At 36.6% G+C, this 14,589-nt stretch overlaps 1 protein-coding gene across 3 annotated transcripts in view; it reads left to right on the top strand.

Annotated features, from left to right (window-relative positions):
* The window catches only part of LOC129270399 (dynein axonemal heavy chain 1-like), a 70,823-nt gene that overhangs the window by 11,660 nt on the left and 44,574 nt on the right, over nucleotides 1–14,589 (top strand). For all 3 annotated transcript variants that reach the window (XM_064105674.1, XM_064105672.1, XM_064105673.1), the window contains exons 8-28: nucleotides 171–328; nucleotides 1,375–1,589; nucleotides 2,261–2,428; nucleotides 2,891–3,024; nucleotides 4,103–4,253; nucleotides 4,724–4,917; nucleotides 5,552–5,777; nucleotides 6,214–6,416; nucleotides 6,861–7,002; nucleotides 7,428–7,583; nucleotides 8,089–8,287; nucleotides 8,623–8,876; nucleotides 9,631–9,843; nucleotides 10,401–10,565; nucleotides 10,764–10,991; nucleotides 11,433–11,612; nucleotides 12,080–12,217; nucleotides 12,795–12,958; nucleotides 13,377–13,581; nucleotides 13,842–14,045; nucleotides 14,275–14,388. In XM_064105674.1, coding sequence (XP_063961744.1) covers nucleotides 171–328; nucleotides 1,375–1,589; nucleotides 2,261–2,428; nucleotides 2,891–3,024; nucleotides 4,103–4,253; nucleotides 4,724–4,917; nucleotides 5,552–5,777; nucleotides 6,214–6,416; nucleotides 6,861–7,002; nucleotides 7,428–7,583; nucleotides 8,089–8,287; nucleotides 8,623–8,876; nucleotides 9,631–9,843; nucleotides 10,401–10,565; nucleotides 10,764–10,991; nucleotides 11,433–11,612; nucleotides 12,080–12,217; nucleotides 12,795–12,958; nucleotides 13,377–13,581; nucleotides 13,842–14,045; nucleotides 14,275–14,388 — 3,811 coding nt within the window. The remainder of the gene's footprint in view (nucleotides 1–170; nucleotides 329–1,374; nucleotides 1,590–2,260; nucleotides 2,429–2,890; nucleotides 3,025–4,102; nucleotides 4,254–4,723; nucleotides 4,918–5,551; nucleotides 5,778–6,213; nucleotides 6,417–6,860; nucleotides 7,003–7,427; nucleotides 7,584–8,088; nucleotides 8,288–8,622; nucleotides 8,877–9,630; nucleotides 9,844–10,400; nucleotides 10,566–10,763; nucleotides 10,992–11,432; nucleotides 11,613–12,079; nucleotides 12,218–12,794; nucleotides 12,959–13,376; nucleotides 13,582–13,841; nucleotides 14,046–14,274; nucleotides 14,389–14,589) is intronic.

Raw genomic sequence — 14,589 nt, 5'->3', positions numbered from 1 at the left:
ATTTATCAATTTTATTCAGTTATTCATATTTATTTATATTTTTACTCATTTCTTTTTTGTTTTGTCAGTTCTGTATCTTTCATCTTTCAAGATACTGTCTATTTTTGTTTGTCATTGTTTTGTGAGAGAAATGTACAATTAATTTTTCTTTTATATTATTATTTCTTTAGTCTTGATGACTATGTGCACACCCTTGAGAAAGAGGTCAACATTGAATTCTGCAGAACAATGAACAGAATCACCTTTGACAGGATTGTTGCCAAGAGTCCTGACACGTATGCTTTCGTCACACTACCCGAACCTGTCATTCCAGTCATTCCAGAAACAGGTGAGAAAAATATTTTTCTAGCAAATCCTACTTTGGCAAGAAGCATCCCGAGGGCCCTTTCATAAAGCTGTCCTTGAGTTGTTCAACTGAGGACTGGTTACCCTTGTGCTAGATATTATCCCTATGTAGCTCATGTGCCACTCAAGAACATGGTCCAGTTTATGTGTAAAATCATTCATAACTTTACTATCTACTTTTAATATGACACACCACCCTGTTGTCTATCTCTCAAAGACCTGAATTTACAGCTTCAAACATCTTACTTTCTCTATCACAGTCCTTCTTGCACCCCCAATCTTTTTGCTAAATGTTCATTATCTAATAGTGGAATGATGATCACTTTTTGTATCCATATCACTGTGAATCAAACCAAAGCTATTGCATTATTTCAAATGGCATATCATTGGTAGGTTTGGAGTCTGTTTTGATGTAGCATTACAAAGGATTTAGTGATGTTACATTTAAAGGTCAATTCCAACCCGGGAAAATGTGGATTTGAATAAATAGAGAAAAATCAAACTAGCATAGTGCTGAAAATTTCATCAAAACAGTGATATGCACAACTCAGTGACATGCAAATGAGTCAGTCGATGATGTCCATCACTCACTATTTCCTTTGTTTTTTTATTGTTTGAAATATACAATATTTCAATTTTTACAGATTTGACAATAAGGACCAACTTGACTGAACCATATAATATTAAACAATGCTAATTCCACATGTTCAGGGAGGAATTAATCGTTGTTTCACTTGACAATGAGGAGAAAATTAGAATATTTCATATAATAAAATACCAAAGAAATTAGTGAGTGGATGATGTCATCAGTCTCCTCATTTGCATACCAGCCAGGATGTGCATATAACTGTTTTGTGAAATTAAGCAAAACTTTAAAATGTCATAACTTTCTTATTTTACATCCGATTTTGATGAAATTTTCAGTGTTATTCTTGTTGCATTTTTCTCTTTTTATTCAAATCAACTTTTTGTTGGGATGGACTTGCCCTTAAGTATTTATGATTACCATCATTCTTTATTTTAATTCAGGTATGTGCCCCAATGTCCCATCTTACCCATTTGATGAGCAGTACGACAACTTTGCTTTCAACTCTCTCCTCACCCGGGAGGAGGCAATCTTTGCTGTCAACAAGGTGCGAGCAGAGTGCAACAAGGTGTCGGCCATGTCCCTCTTTCACGTTCCCATGACCAAGTACATGAGATTAGAGGAGTTTGAACAGACCCAGAGCCAGCAGAGTTCACAGGTTAGTAATAGGTCAAAACATTTAAATGCTTTTGGGATGTTTAGTAAAGCATAACTGTTCTGCCATATTGTCAACCGCTTGACCTTATGGAAGCTTGGAAAAAAAAAACCTTCCACCAAATATGCTTGAAATTCACACTTAACATCTACATGTACGTATATATAGACATCAATCAATGAAATGTGATATTCAGCAACTTCCTGTGTTGGTTAACTATAATCACCCATTTAGAGAAAAAAAATGGTTAGATGTTCTGCAAAATAAACATAATCACTAAGGACTAGTTAGTTGAGTATATTCTTCTTCATGATTGGTAAAATAATAAAAGCTACATGTAAGTTACAGGGGGGGGGGTGATTCAAATTTAACTTTAAGTCAAAGTTAAAGTGATAACATGAGCATGATACCTCATTAATATGTGGTAGAGCACATTACATGAATATGATCTGACTAATGTGGTGATACATCATATGTTCGACAACAACTGGGAATTTATGTTGGATTTTTAGTTATTGTGAAACGTGCCTTGTTCATAAAATAGAATTATGATTGGGAAATGTCGATGATAATGCATGATACAATTGATGTGAGCTTTAAGATTTTGGAATCTCCAAAATAATCAGAATATAGTGATTTGCTGTGAGTCACAGGAATGTTGTTTCCTTGTTTAGGTCCAGTTATTCTTGAAGGACACCTGGATCACCACACTCCGTGCTGCTATCAGGACCAGCCTACGTGATGTAGGCAAGGGATGGTTTAATCTTCATGAATCTAACTGGGAGGTCTACCAACGATCCAAACTCAAAAAGTTTATGGAGATGGTCAAATTCTGCATGCAGGTGAGTGATATTTTGTTTTTATTTGCAATGTTGCTCTCTCTTAATCCTTTGTCTGTGAATTTTAATTGGTGTTGCAAGAAAATATTTGCAATCGATTGCAAATCTCCTGTTGCATTTTTACAATGTATAGATCAATTCTAGTTTTAGCAAATCAGATTACACTCCTTTTTGAAAGAGCAGATCAGCAATCAATGGCAAATTTGTGTTTAATTGCATGACATATGACTTATTTAGGGAACAAATATAGACTTGTAATTGATCGCAAGTTTCTTGCAATACCCCATTAGTGTCTGTTTGCATCAGGGATAGGGTCTTGTCTAGATGTCTAGTTTTGATTGAACAATCATGAGACCTGCCAACTACACTTAAATGGTCCAATATATTTCACATTGTCAGAACTGTACTATAATTTTTTGACAGGTTTTAATACTTTGATATTTATCATTCTTGTATTTCCTTAAGGATTCTTTGAGGTATCTGGTCCAAGATTCCCTGGTGAATTTTACCCAGATGATCATAGATTCATCTTTCTCTGTCATGGAGCTGCCCGAAGAGGAGATGACCTGGGGTGATGATCTTATCAATAGTCCTTACAAGTAAGATATGCTTGTGTGAACATGCTATTCATTTAATAAATCATGAATGGTCAGCTCCTAGGATTGTTCTTATAGAAGTTAATCCTTTTAGAATCAATTAATGCATAATATATGATGATATTAATGCAATCTTTTGGTGAAATAAAGTGATGACTTCATCAACAATTGTTATAACCCTTGAATTTTGTGAACATTTATGAAGGGCAATCTTAGAAATATTTATTAAAATGATGATAAGGATGAGGATGACAGAGATTAAAATGGGGATGATTGATGATAAAATTGATGATGAATGATATGATGAAAAAAGTATCTCATTTAAAGAATTTTTGATTTATTTGAATTACTTTGCATGTATGTTTTTCTTTTAGTGCATTTGGAGTATTAAAAGATAAAGATAAAGGCTTTAAAGGAGAATGAAACCCTTGAAACCAGCTGAATCCATATCAAAGAGAAAAATCAAAGAAACATATTGTTGAAAGTTTGAGGAAGATTGAATGAATAATAAGAAAGTTATGAGCATTTGAATGTCGAGATCACTAATGCCATGTAGATCCTCCTATTGGCAATGCGACCAAGATCTGTGATGTCACACACGTACAACTCCCTCATTACTTTAGTACTTATGTCACTTATATTCTCACTTTTATAGAGTCTATCACAAGGTGAGGTGTTCTCTTTATGAGAGGACAAGTACAGAGGTTTCACAACATTATATCATTGATGAATCGTTTGTCATATGATTAGAATGAGCAAAAAGAGATGTTTTGGGGTATATTTTCAGTGTCCAAAAGGGGAGAGTTGTTCATCTGTGACATCATAGATCTTGGTCGCATTGCCAATGGGAGGATCTCCATAGCATTAGTGATCTCGACATTCAAATGCTCATAACTCTTATATTGCTAGTCCTATTTTACTCAAACTTATGTTGATCTTATTCTTTGATTTTTCTGCTTTCACAAAAGCTTACTTGCTCCAAGAGTTTCATTCTCCTTTAAGTACCACGGATGTTTGGTTGTTGAAATTTCTTTCACAAGAAAGGTCAGCATTTTAATATTTTATTTTCAATTCTTTACAGGCCCAAGAGAAATAGCTTGTTTCTTGTTGACCTGATTCTTGACAAAGAAGGTAGTCATTTCAGCACTAACCTGACCAACTTTGAGCCTTCTATGGCCGGTCTGTTTGATAAAGGCATTGGAGCTACGCAAAATGTCCCACAGCTTGAAAAGGTAAATATCTTGTCCTGAACTATTTATGTGAATTAAGTTACTTATATATGAAGTCGAGATAGTTGCTTCATCGGTCCTTCAATTGTTAGTTAATAAAATGTGGCCATCTGGCTGGGGTGAATAGAAATATCAATGTTGTTATTTTTGTTGGCATGTTGTATATCTCCTGTATGTACTCCTTACTGATGTCAGCAGCACCATCAGAAATCATGATCAGTTTCAGTTTTTATATTCTGTAATATTCATATGCACCTTTATCACCATTCACATGAACATTTTTCTGTTATGGTGATGATAATAACTATAAAGATGAAGAAGAAGGAGAAGGATGAGGGGAGAAGAAGGTGTAAAGGTGGAGGAAGTAGAAGAAAGGAGTAAAATGAAGGGAGGAAGATAAAGAGGAGTAGGAGAAGAAACATTTTGTAATCCTTGATATTTCGATTGATTCTCTGTTCCTTATCATATCATAGTATGTCTTAGAGGACATCTCCTGGGCAGACACTCCTCTTCTAGAGTCAGTGGGCGAACATGAACCCAGGGTGGAGGAGCTGAGAGATACCATCCGCACTGCCATTCGCAAGTCCCTCATTCCCCTCAGGGCATACGCCAGAGCGTATGAACAGTTCCTAGAGATCAACAACTTAGAACTCAGCGACTACATGAAGTAAGTCTGATAAGATTTCTTTTTCAATAGATGATGGAAATGTTAAATTGTTTTGGTGTCTTTAGTATTAAGCATATATTAAATGAAAGATCTTAATCAACATGATATAAATACCTTAAATCAGGTTTTCACCTTTTTCATCTCATTCTTCATCTTCGAATCTCTGGAATAGTTTTGGCACAAATAATAGATAATGCATCTTACTAAGCAGAACAGTGACAACTTAACAATTAACAATGTATCATTGATTGTTTGGTTACTACCTGAGACGTTTTATCAAACTTAAAATCATTTTATGTCAAATCAATTTTGGATTAAAAATTATCTTTATGTATTTTCCTTTCAAAATAAACGCAGTCAAACCTGTGTTAGTTGCAACCTGTCTAAAGCAGCCACCTGCCTATAGTTACCACTTAAATTGATTCCCATGGAGGCAGATTGTGTGTATAAGAACCTGTCTATAACAGTCACCTGTCTATTCAGGCCATGTTTAAAGTTTCCCTGGGATGTAGAAGGGCCATAAAATGGTTGTTTTTTATTCAACAATTGATTTTATAGACTTAAAACAGATTAAAAAAAAAAAAAATCAATTTTAAGATTGATGAAAACACCCCCTTTTGTCTTGTTAAAACAGGGAGTATGATGCCACAGAGCATACGGCATCCGAGGTTAAGAAGGAGATTGAGATGCATTTGGATCGTAAGGAGTTCCTTGAGAACACCATACCATCTAACATCATGATAGGACCATTCTTCATCAGTACAGAGAACGTCAGGCAGACACTCTCTAAGAAACGCAAGGCCATGGCCAATGCTCTACTGGAGCTCCTGGCAAAGAAGCTCCGCACCCAGGCTGAAGATGTAAGTTTAGTCCCAAAGCACACATACAAAAACATTTCTGGGAAGGAAGGGGGCTACAGGTTGCTATTTATATTTCATGGTTAGTAACCTAATAACAATGTTACCATATTCTATTTCCTTTATGAAACAGGCTTCTGTCTTAGAATACATGTTCCAAAAGAAGGTAAATTGGATTTCATAAATACATTTCCACATTTGTGAAAGATGATGTAATTGACATCACAAATATAGCAAAATAAAATAGTGGTAAAGTATATGATAAGTATATGATAACAGAAATAGATTGAAAATAAATTTAGGTAACTTGCAAAAGTTGGAACTGCATCTTGCAAGCAGGAATCCTGCTGGCATCAAATATAAATTTCATGCCCTTTCAAAAGAGAAAAAGGAATATCTTTGTAGAAATAAACAAAGAAGTTTCATTTTTTCCCCCCAGGCATGTGAAGAGTTCAAGTACATCTCAAGGAAGCTGTATGAAAAGCAAAACTGTATTGAGGACCTGGCTGAGCAGAAGGAATGGATGAAGACTATCCCTGATAAGCTCAAAGAACACCAAGAACTCATTGACAAGGCCATGACGGACTATGAGCTCATAGAAGAGTTCTACTACAGTCTCTCTACAGATGACTTCAATCTTAAGTAAGTAGCAGATTTTTTTTCTTTGAAATCTGCTAATTATGGGGTACAATGATTGCCTTATTGCAAAAGAGAGGATGTCATTTGTCAATATGAAAAAAAAAAATAGTGATTACATGTTTGTCTTTCATAACACAGAACTTAGTAATTTTCATGGTTGTTGAGAGGCAAAAACCTTTTTAATACTTTAATAAGCTCACTTTAAAATTATGATTTCCATGAAATATATATTTGAAAAATCATGATGAGTGATATATACTTGTTTTAAAAGTTAACTCTGCCAGTTGTTTAACACTGTACAGATGCTATTACTGCAAATGAGAGAATGGGATTTTTAACATGGGTAAGAATAATCGTTAAATAGTATTTATGGTGAGTAATGATAACAAAGAGATATTAGTAAAATAAGTTAGCAATAGTAACATAAATCTCTACTTTGTTACACAGATGGAATGCCATTGGCTGGCCACACAAGATTGCAGAGCAGATGGAAAATACCTATGTACAGCTGGATGAGGACCAAGAACGGTTCCAGAAGATCCAAGTCACAGATCAGAACACATTCCAAGATCGTCTTGATGGTCTTCAGGTGTGTATCTTGTCCCCTCACTTGTTCAAACAATTCTTGTAATTCTCAACTATTCTACAATCTTTCAGTGTAGGATACATTTTCAGCAAAAAGAAACATGATACAAACCCGATGAGAATTCAGCAAATTGATTGTGTTTTTAAAGAAAATTCATGCAAGAAATAATTTTGGAGTAGAAGTAATTTCTTACTGATCATCAAGGCATGGCATTCTCTTAATAGATGGATTTCATTCTAAGCAATTACATGTATCAGTACTCTTGCCAATCTTTGCATATGTGCATTGGTATTTTTCAGTCTTCTTAGTCTTCTGCTAGTTTACATTATTTCTCATTATTAGGGTTGCTTAAACTATGTCAGCCTTAAAATAGAGTAAAATCAAAGAGAGAAATCATATTGTATAATTATCACATTGTTCATCCGTAGATGGTAGTCGCTGGTTTTGCAGCCCATACTGATAACGGCAAGGCCCATGAGGTAGCCAATGAAGTCCGTAGGGTCAACAAACAACTCAAGGAATGTCAACAACTAGCATCAATGTACAACAACAGAGAACGTCTCTTTGAGATGCCTGTTACTAATGTAAGTCTTACTACGTACATCGTTTAAGGCGTGGATCTACCCGATCAGATACAATTCGTTGGATGGGCCTAGCATTGTGCACAAACAGTATGCCCTCTGAAATTGTATTGTATCTAACCTGGCTGTATTTGCCACTACCACATATTGCAAGATGATCTTGGTAATTATTGTTAACTTGGAATGGCATTTTAAAAACTATTTTTCTCTGTAATGCACAGTTAACTATATGGTTTTCTAAGCAATTAAAGTTGCAAATTATCATTATCATCATCATCATCATGGTCATCATCTTCGTTGTCCTCATCCCCAACAACACCATCATGACTGTCATCATCATTTGATCATCATCATTTTCATCATCCTCATCTAGATCATCATCATCACAATCAACATCATCGTTGTCATCATCATTATCATCATCATTATCATCATCATCATCATCACAATCAACATCACCAACATTTTATATGAAGTTTACTTTCCACCCCTCGTCTTCTTTGTACAGTATGACAAGCTGAGCAGGCTTGTTAGAGACTTTGAACCGTTCAAGAACCTCTGGATCACCTGTTCTGATTGGCTCAAGTGGCATGAGAGCTGGATGACCGACCCACTAACCACCATTGACTCTGAACAGTGTGATAAGCAGGTCAACGACTCCTTCATGACCATCCACAAGTGTGTCAAGATCTTCAAAGACATTCCAGGTTTGTTGAGGAATGATACCATTTCCTTAAAATCCATTAGTGGAGATGTTATTCATGTAAGCTTCATTATTTGAACAGCTTTCATTCAGTTTGAAGATTAATCCCTTTCAGCAGCTCCAAAGCTATCCCGGGATGAATAAAAATTCTGTGTATCAGTGTAAGATACCATTACTTCCTTCAATTTTCTGTTAAATTTAATGTATCAGAATGTGTTTTAAAGAGAAAGATTTTATGAATTGTGTAGTATAATTTTGTTGTAATGTTTACACATTGTTGCCAGTTTAGTGATTTTAGTGGTTATTTTTCTCAAATACATGTACTCATCATCTTTTCAGGTGTTCAGCTGGTAGCACAGAAGATCAAGGGTTGGATAGAGGACTTCAAGCCATTCATCCCCCTCATCCAAGGTTTGAGGAACCCTGGTATGAGGAGCCGTCATTGGGACATCCTCTCCAAGGAGCTTGGCTTTACCCTGGTCCCAAAGGCCACTCTCACCTTCAGCAAGTGCTTAGAGATGAACCTTGAGGCTCATATCGATAAGATTGCCAAGGTTGCAGAGATTGCTGGCAAAGAATACTCCATTGAACAGGTATGTGTTTATCAAACTTGCTCATTCAACAAGAAAGAGGATTAACAGAGATTGTGAGAGGGGGAAGGGAGGTGTTTCGTAAAGTTGTTTGTAATGTTATGCATGACCTTTTGAATGGCTGGATAACCTGTGAATTTAAGGAGCCTGGCTTTACCCTGGTCCTGAAGGCCACTTTCAGTTTTAGAATTTGCATGGAGATAAAAGTGAAGGCTTTCATTCTAAAAATTATCAGTCATTGCAGAAATTGTTTTTGATGAGAAAGTGTCAAAATGGGCCTGAACAAAGACATGCTTGAAATTTATTCAGCACCATTTTGAGATTTTGTAGTATCAAACAGCTTTTCAGATGACAAAATTGTTCTTTAAGAGATTTTCACAGGCCTTCAGCATTTCAGCATTGTGTTAGTGACACTGGGGGAGCATTCCAAGTTAAGCCCACAGCGTTCAAATGACCTATCACCATAGGGTTTGGGGGTCCTGGAATTGAGGGTCATAAGGTGTTAGAAAGATGTGTACAAATGTCTTTTTGGGTTGAATGTTGTCTTTGCAAATCTGAGCAAATCAGGAATGTAAAAAATGATATTCAACTTTAGAAATATGCTTTTCATAGAGACCAGGGTCCCCAGCTTTCAACTGTAAGACACATTTAGCATCATCCATAATTTTTTTCTTTCTTTCGTATTCTCATACATGATTTTTATCAATTTCATATTGTTAAGAATATAATGTTCTTACTGTGTTTTTGGTGAAACTAGGCTCTTGATAAGATGGAAGGAGAATGGAAGCCTGTTGTGTTTGAGATCATGCCATACAAGGAAACAGGAACGTTCATCATGAAAGGATCCGATGAGTGCACTCAGCTGCTTGATGATCATATCGTCATGACCCAGAGTATGTCCTTCTCGCCGTTCAAGAAGCCCTTTGAAGAGAGGATTAATACTTGGGAAGGAAAACTCAGAATGACGCAGGTGAATGGTAGCTTTTTTCTGAAAAATTTGTCATCCCATTGGGTTTGGGCCACAAGTTATGAGATGTCGTAACATACATAGATATCTACCATTTCATTTCCAAGGAAAGATTGATTTAGAAGTGGATAAGTTTTGTGTCAATGTGAGAAAGGTCTCCTTCCATTGTAATCCAGATTTGAGTTTGAAATCTTTTATGGGTTGTTGCAATTGAAATTATTATTTCCCCCCCTCCCCCCCCCCCAAAAAAAATGGACCTCACATTGATATTATCATTGGCAATAGACTCTTGGGTCTGGAATTGCAATATAGCATGACATTTGATTGGTAAACCTAATTGAGACACTAATTTTAGCTGGAGTGATTATTGGTAGATATTTGCCTTGTTTACATGAGATAATTTTTTTTGTTCAGTTCTGGTATGTCACAAAAATTTGCCCCAACCGAATTGCTCATTAAATTGATCCATAAAAAATCTATCAACGTTTGTATAAGAAATTGGGAAGTGTATTTATCTGTTGAAAGTAATGAAATTGTGTGATTGATATATTGTATTTCAGGATGTATTGGATGAATGGCTTGTGTGTCAACGCTCATGGCTTTACTTAGAACCCATCTTCAGTTCTGATGATATCAACAGACAGCTTCCGGTAGAAGGCAAGCGATACCAGACCATGGATCGCATGTGGAGACGGATCATGAAGAATGCCAAAGAAAATCCTCAGGTATGGTACAGCAGTTTAATGCCCCCTTGTGGCTGGAATACATCTTGGCAGTGACCAGGGTAATAAGGTCCAAGCACTGCAGGCATGATAATGTGACAGATACGAGCATGATACAAGTGGACATTGTAACAATTAAAATGTCTTCAGAATTTTACAACCCCTTTCAGGTCAGTTCTGTGTTGTCTTTCATCCCACTAGGTGATTTCATTGTGTCCTGATGCCAGACTCCTTGACAACCTGAAGGAATGCAACAAGCTCCTGGACCAGGTTCAAAAGGGTCTCAGTGAGTACCTGGAGACCAAAAGGGCCTCCTTCCCAAGGTTCTACTTCCTGTCCGATGACGAGCTTCTTGAGATCCTCTCCCAGACCAAAGATCCCACTGCAGTACAACCCCATCTCAGGAAATGCTTTGAGAATATTGCAAGGGTGAGTCTTGTTCAGTGCTGGATTATCAATTATCAAACTTGAACAATGTCTCATGGGTTGTCTTAAAGAAGAAACCTTTTTTCAAGTGATGGCAAATATCAACTACAAATTTGCATGTGATAGATCAATAATTAGCAGTTTAATTCATTCTTCCAATGGCAATGAGTAGCCTAGCAGTCAGTTGTAAAAATTTGCCATTACCAGCAAGACTTATTTAGACTCCTAAAATTGATGTAAGTTATTTGGAAGTTTATTTTGCAATGTCCTGAAAGCTCGCCATAAATGTTGCTTAGGTTGGTAGAAGTTTAAACTTTATTTTGTTTGATAATTCCCGACTGTTAAAAGTGTTCTGTATCAATGTCTTGTAGTTTTCTAGTAATCTACTACTTTTCATGTATTTTTCTATTGATATAATTGTTATTGTCTCATGTATGTTTTCAGCTGCGGTTTGAAGATGATCTTGAGATCACCCAGATGTTCTCCAGTGATGGTGAGATGGTGCCCTTCTCCCAGAGCCTTTATCCGAAGGGTAATGTTGAAGATTGGCTTCTGGAGGTGGAGAGGGTCATGAGAGAGAGTCTTCGGGAAATCCTGGGGAAATCCCTGGAGCAGTATCCAAAGGTGAGCAGAGCAGATCTCTGTAGTGGAGAGGTTTGCAAGGGTGGAATAGAAAGAAAAGATGGGGGAGGAAGGGATGGGATGACAGGAAATGAGATTGCTGGATGTGGAGTATCCTGAGAGAGTGTCTCAATACCTCCCCCTCAAAGCATTAAAAATCCAGGAGTTGGCTATTGCTGGGATCCTTGGGTGGTGTTTAGGGGTGGTTCGGGGACATGGGAGCAGGATGTACCGAAAAGAGGAATGGAACAGTAAAAATTGCACAAGATTGAGGAGTGTGAAATAGTGAGGTGTGACAATATATGGGTATTCTAGGAAAGGGAGAAGGGAGACTAAACATAACATTTTGAAGATGCACCTCTCTCTCTTTTCTTTCCTACACAGGCCTTGATAAAACAATTTGCACTTCGATGGAATCAACTACTGTAATTACATGTTTATCACTGTTTTTTATGCTTTGCTCATACCAGGAGGAGAGAACAAAGTGGGTGTTGAACTGGCCTGGTCAGGTGGTCATTGCTGGCTGTCAGACATTCTGGACAACCATGGTAGAAGAAGCACTCGAGAACAAGGTCTTGCCTGACCTATCAGAAAAACTCTACCAGCAGGTTAGTTACACTGAGACTCAGTAGTGTAGGGGAGCTTAACTAAAGTCATAGTCTAATATCTTTTGGGGGCTTTGCCACATGTGGGATCTCTCAGTGGCTTTTGGAGCCAACAGCTTATGTTTATCATGTAATGGGAGATGATGCTGTGCCAGATTCTTTGCTGAAAACCACTGCCAATTTTTTTGTTTCAAAGGGAAGAAACTTTTTAGAATATTTGAGAATATTTTTGTCAGTCTGCTGAGTTTCAACAGATCTAGCATAGTAGGCACATTTAATGTTTGAGTGAACCTTCAACTTTAATCCTCATTTTGTTCGTGTAAATTTTACCAGAAAAATTATCTTCATCACAGTTAGTAGTTATGTTGGTTAAATAATGTTGATCAATTTTGGTAGCTTATATTTAATTTTCCAGCTTAGGAAAATTGACTTTTTCAAACCAAATACAAATCTCAAAAAATTGATTTAAAAAAGAAAGCAACTAAATTATCATTAATTTGGAGCTTTGTGTTCATGTAAAAAAAAATTGAAACCAATATTATGCATTGATATGGAATCCCAACTATTTGACCCTTGATAGATTGCTGACCTTGTTGCATTGGTTCGAGGACCTCTTCAGAAGATTCAGCGAGCAGTTCTCTCTGCTCTCATTGTTATCGAGGTTCATGCCAGAGATGTTGTCGCTAAGATGGTGGAAGAGAAAGTCCAGAACAGCAATGACTTTGAATGGATCAGTCAGCTCAGGTAAGTTTCTTTCTCGACTGTACATTCATAAATCCAGTTTTAATTTTGTTTTTTATGGATGAAAATTGAAGAATATCAAAATGGCTTTAGAAAAATTATTGTGCATTGATATTAAATAAGGCAGCCAAGAGGTTGTTTCATTGCAAAACTGTATTCGTTTTTCATTTTTATAAGTTGCAGATTTGAGATTCTATTATTGCTTGATTATTATTTTTTTTAGCTATTAATAATTTGGCTTAAATGTCTTTTTATAGTTGTGCATGATAACAGGTTAATAACGTTTGAATATAGACCACTGGATGATGAAAAATATAACCTTCTTTTGGTTCACTTCATTTCATTAATTTTTTGCAAAATCTAATGATCTTTATTTACGTACTAGAGTGTCATTTTTGTGATCGTGGTTCTTCCGTTCCAGGTACTATTGGGTTGAAAATGGTCTGTTTGTCCGAGCTGTGAATGCCGAGTTCACCTACGGGTACGAGTATCTTGGTAACAGTGGACGTCTTGTGATCACACCCCTGACTGATCGATGTTACCTGACCTTGACAGGAGCACTTCATCTCAAGTTTGGTGGTGCCCCGGCCGGTCCGGCAGGTACGGGCAAGACTGAGACAACCAAGGTAAGTTACAGATTTTGAGAAGAAAGATAGAAGGCAAATTTTCAAAATTACTCTCTTCTTCAAAGGGGTCAAATGGTTGGTGCAAGTGCTTCTGATTCAAAACTTTGCTCAGTTCTTAAAATCTAGACAGTTTATCTCAAAGTTTGGATCCAGATAATTTTGTAAGAGACTTAGACCATGGCATCAGTTAAACTTGAGTTTGCAATATGTGCTAATAATTTTCAAACTGATACAATGTCACCTTCTATTTCTTTTCCCAGGATCTTGGTAAAGCCCTGGCCATCCAGACTGTAGTGTTCAACTGCTCTGATCAGCTTGATTTCATGGCTATGGGCAAGTTCCTCAAGGGTTTAGCCAGCTCTGGTGCCTGGGCCTGCTTTGATGAATTCAACAGGATTGACATTGAAGTGTTGTCTGTGGTCGCTCAACAGATCACTACCATCCAGAAAGCTCAGCAGCAGCGGGTAAGCTAATCTATGGTAATAAGTCTGTGATCATGTCCCTGGCTCACACTATACAATCTGTGCCTGGTGACATAAAGATACAGTAAACTGTTGATTAAGTGTAACTTTATGCCTATTGCAAACAGTGTACAGAAAGAATCAATCATATGTCTTGCAGTTGATTGCAAATTATTATTCAATTTGTTTTCTGTGATACACGTTTTATTCATACAATTGTTTGTTATTGCAGGTTGATCGGTTTGTATTTGAGGGAGTTGAGATTGCATTGAAGGCATCATGTGCTGTGTTTATCACCATGAACCCTGGCTATGCCGGTAGGACTGAACTACCAGATAATCTCAAGGTAACATATCACTTCATTCATAATCCTATAATTGGCAATGGAATTGTAATGTAGAAATCATTGTTTTGGGATTTGTGGGCAAATTTTTAACATGGAATCATTTTTAAACAATTTATAGTTTTCAGATGCAAAAATTAAATAAACATAGACTGTTGCTAATGTGAAGAATAAAAACTGATTACATAATGCTTCAACTAGTAC

Source organism: Lytechinus pictus, chromosome 10 (assembly GCF_037042905.1).
Source record: "Lytechinus pictus isolate F3 Inbred chromosome 10, Lp3.0, whole genome shotgun sequence".
In the NCBI taxonomy this organism is placed as follows: Eukaryota; Metazoa; Echinodermata; class Echinoidea; order Temnopleuroida; family Toxopneustidae; genus Lytechinus; species Lytechinus pictus.
The sequence above is the reverse complement of the archived record's forward strand: the minus strand, read 5'-3'. Positions and strand labels throughout refer to the sequence as shown.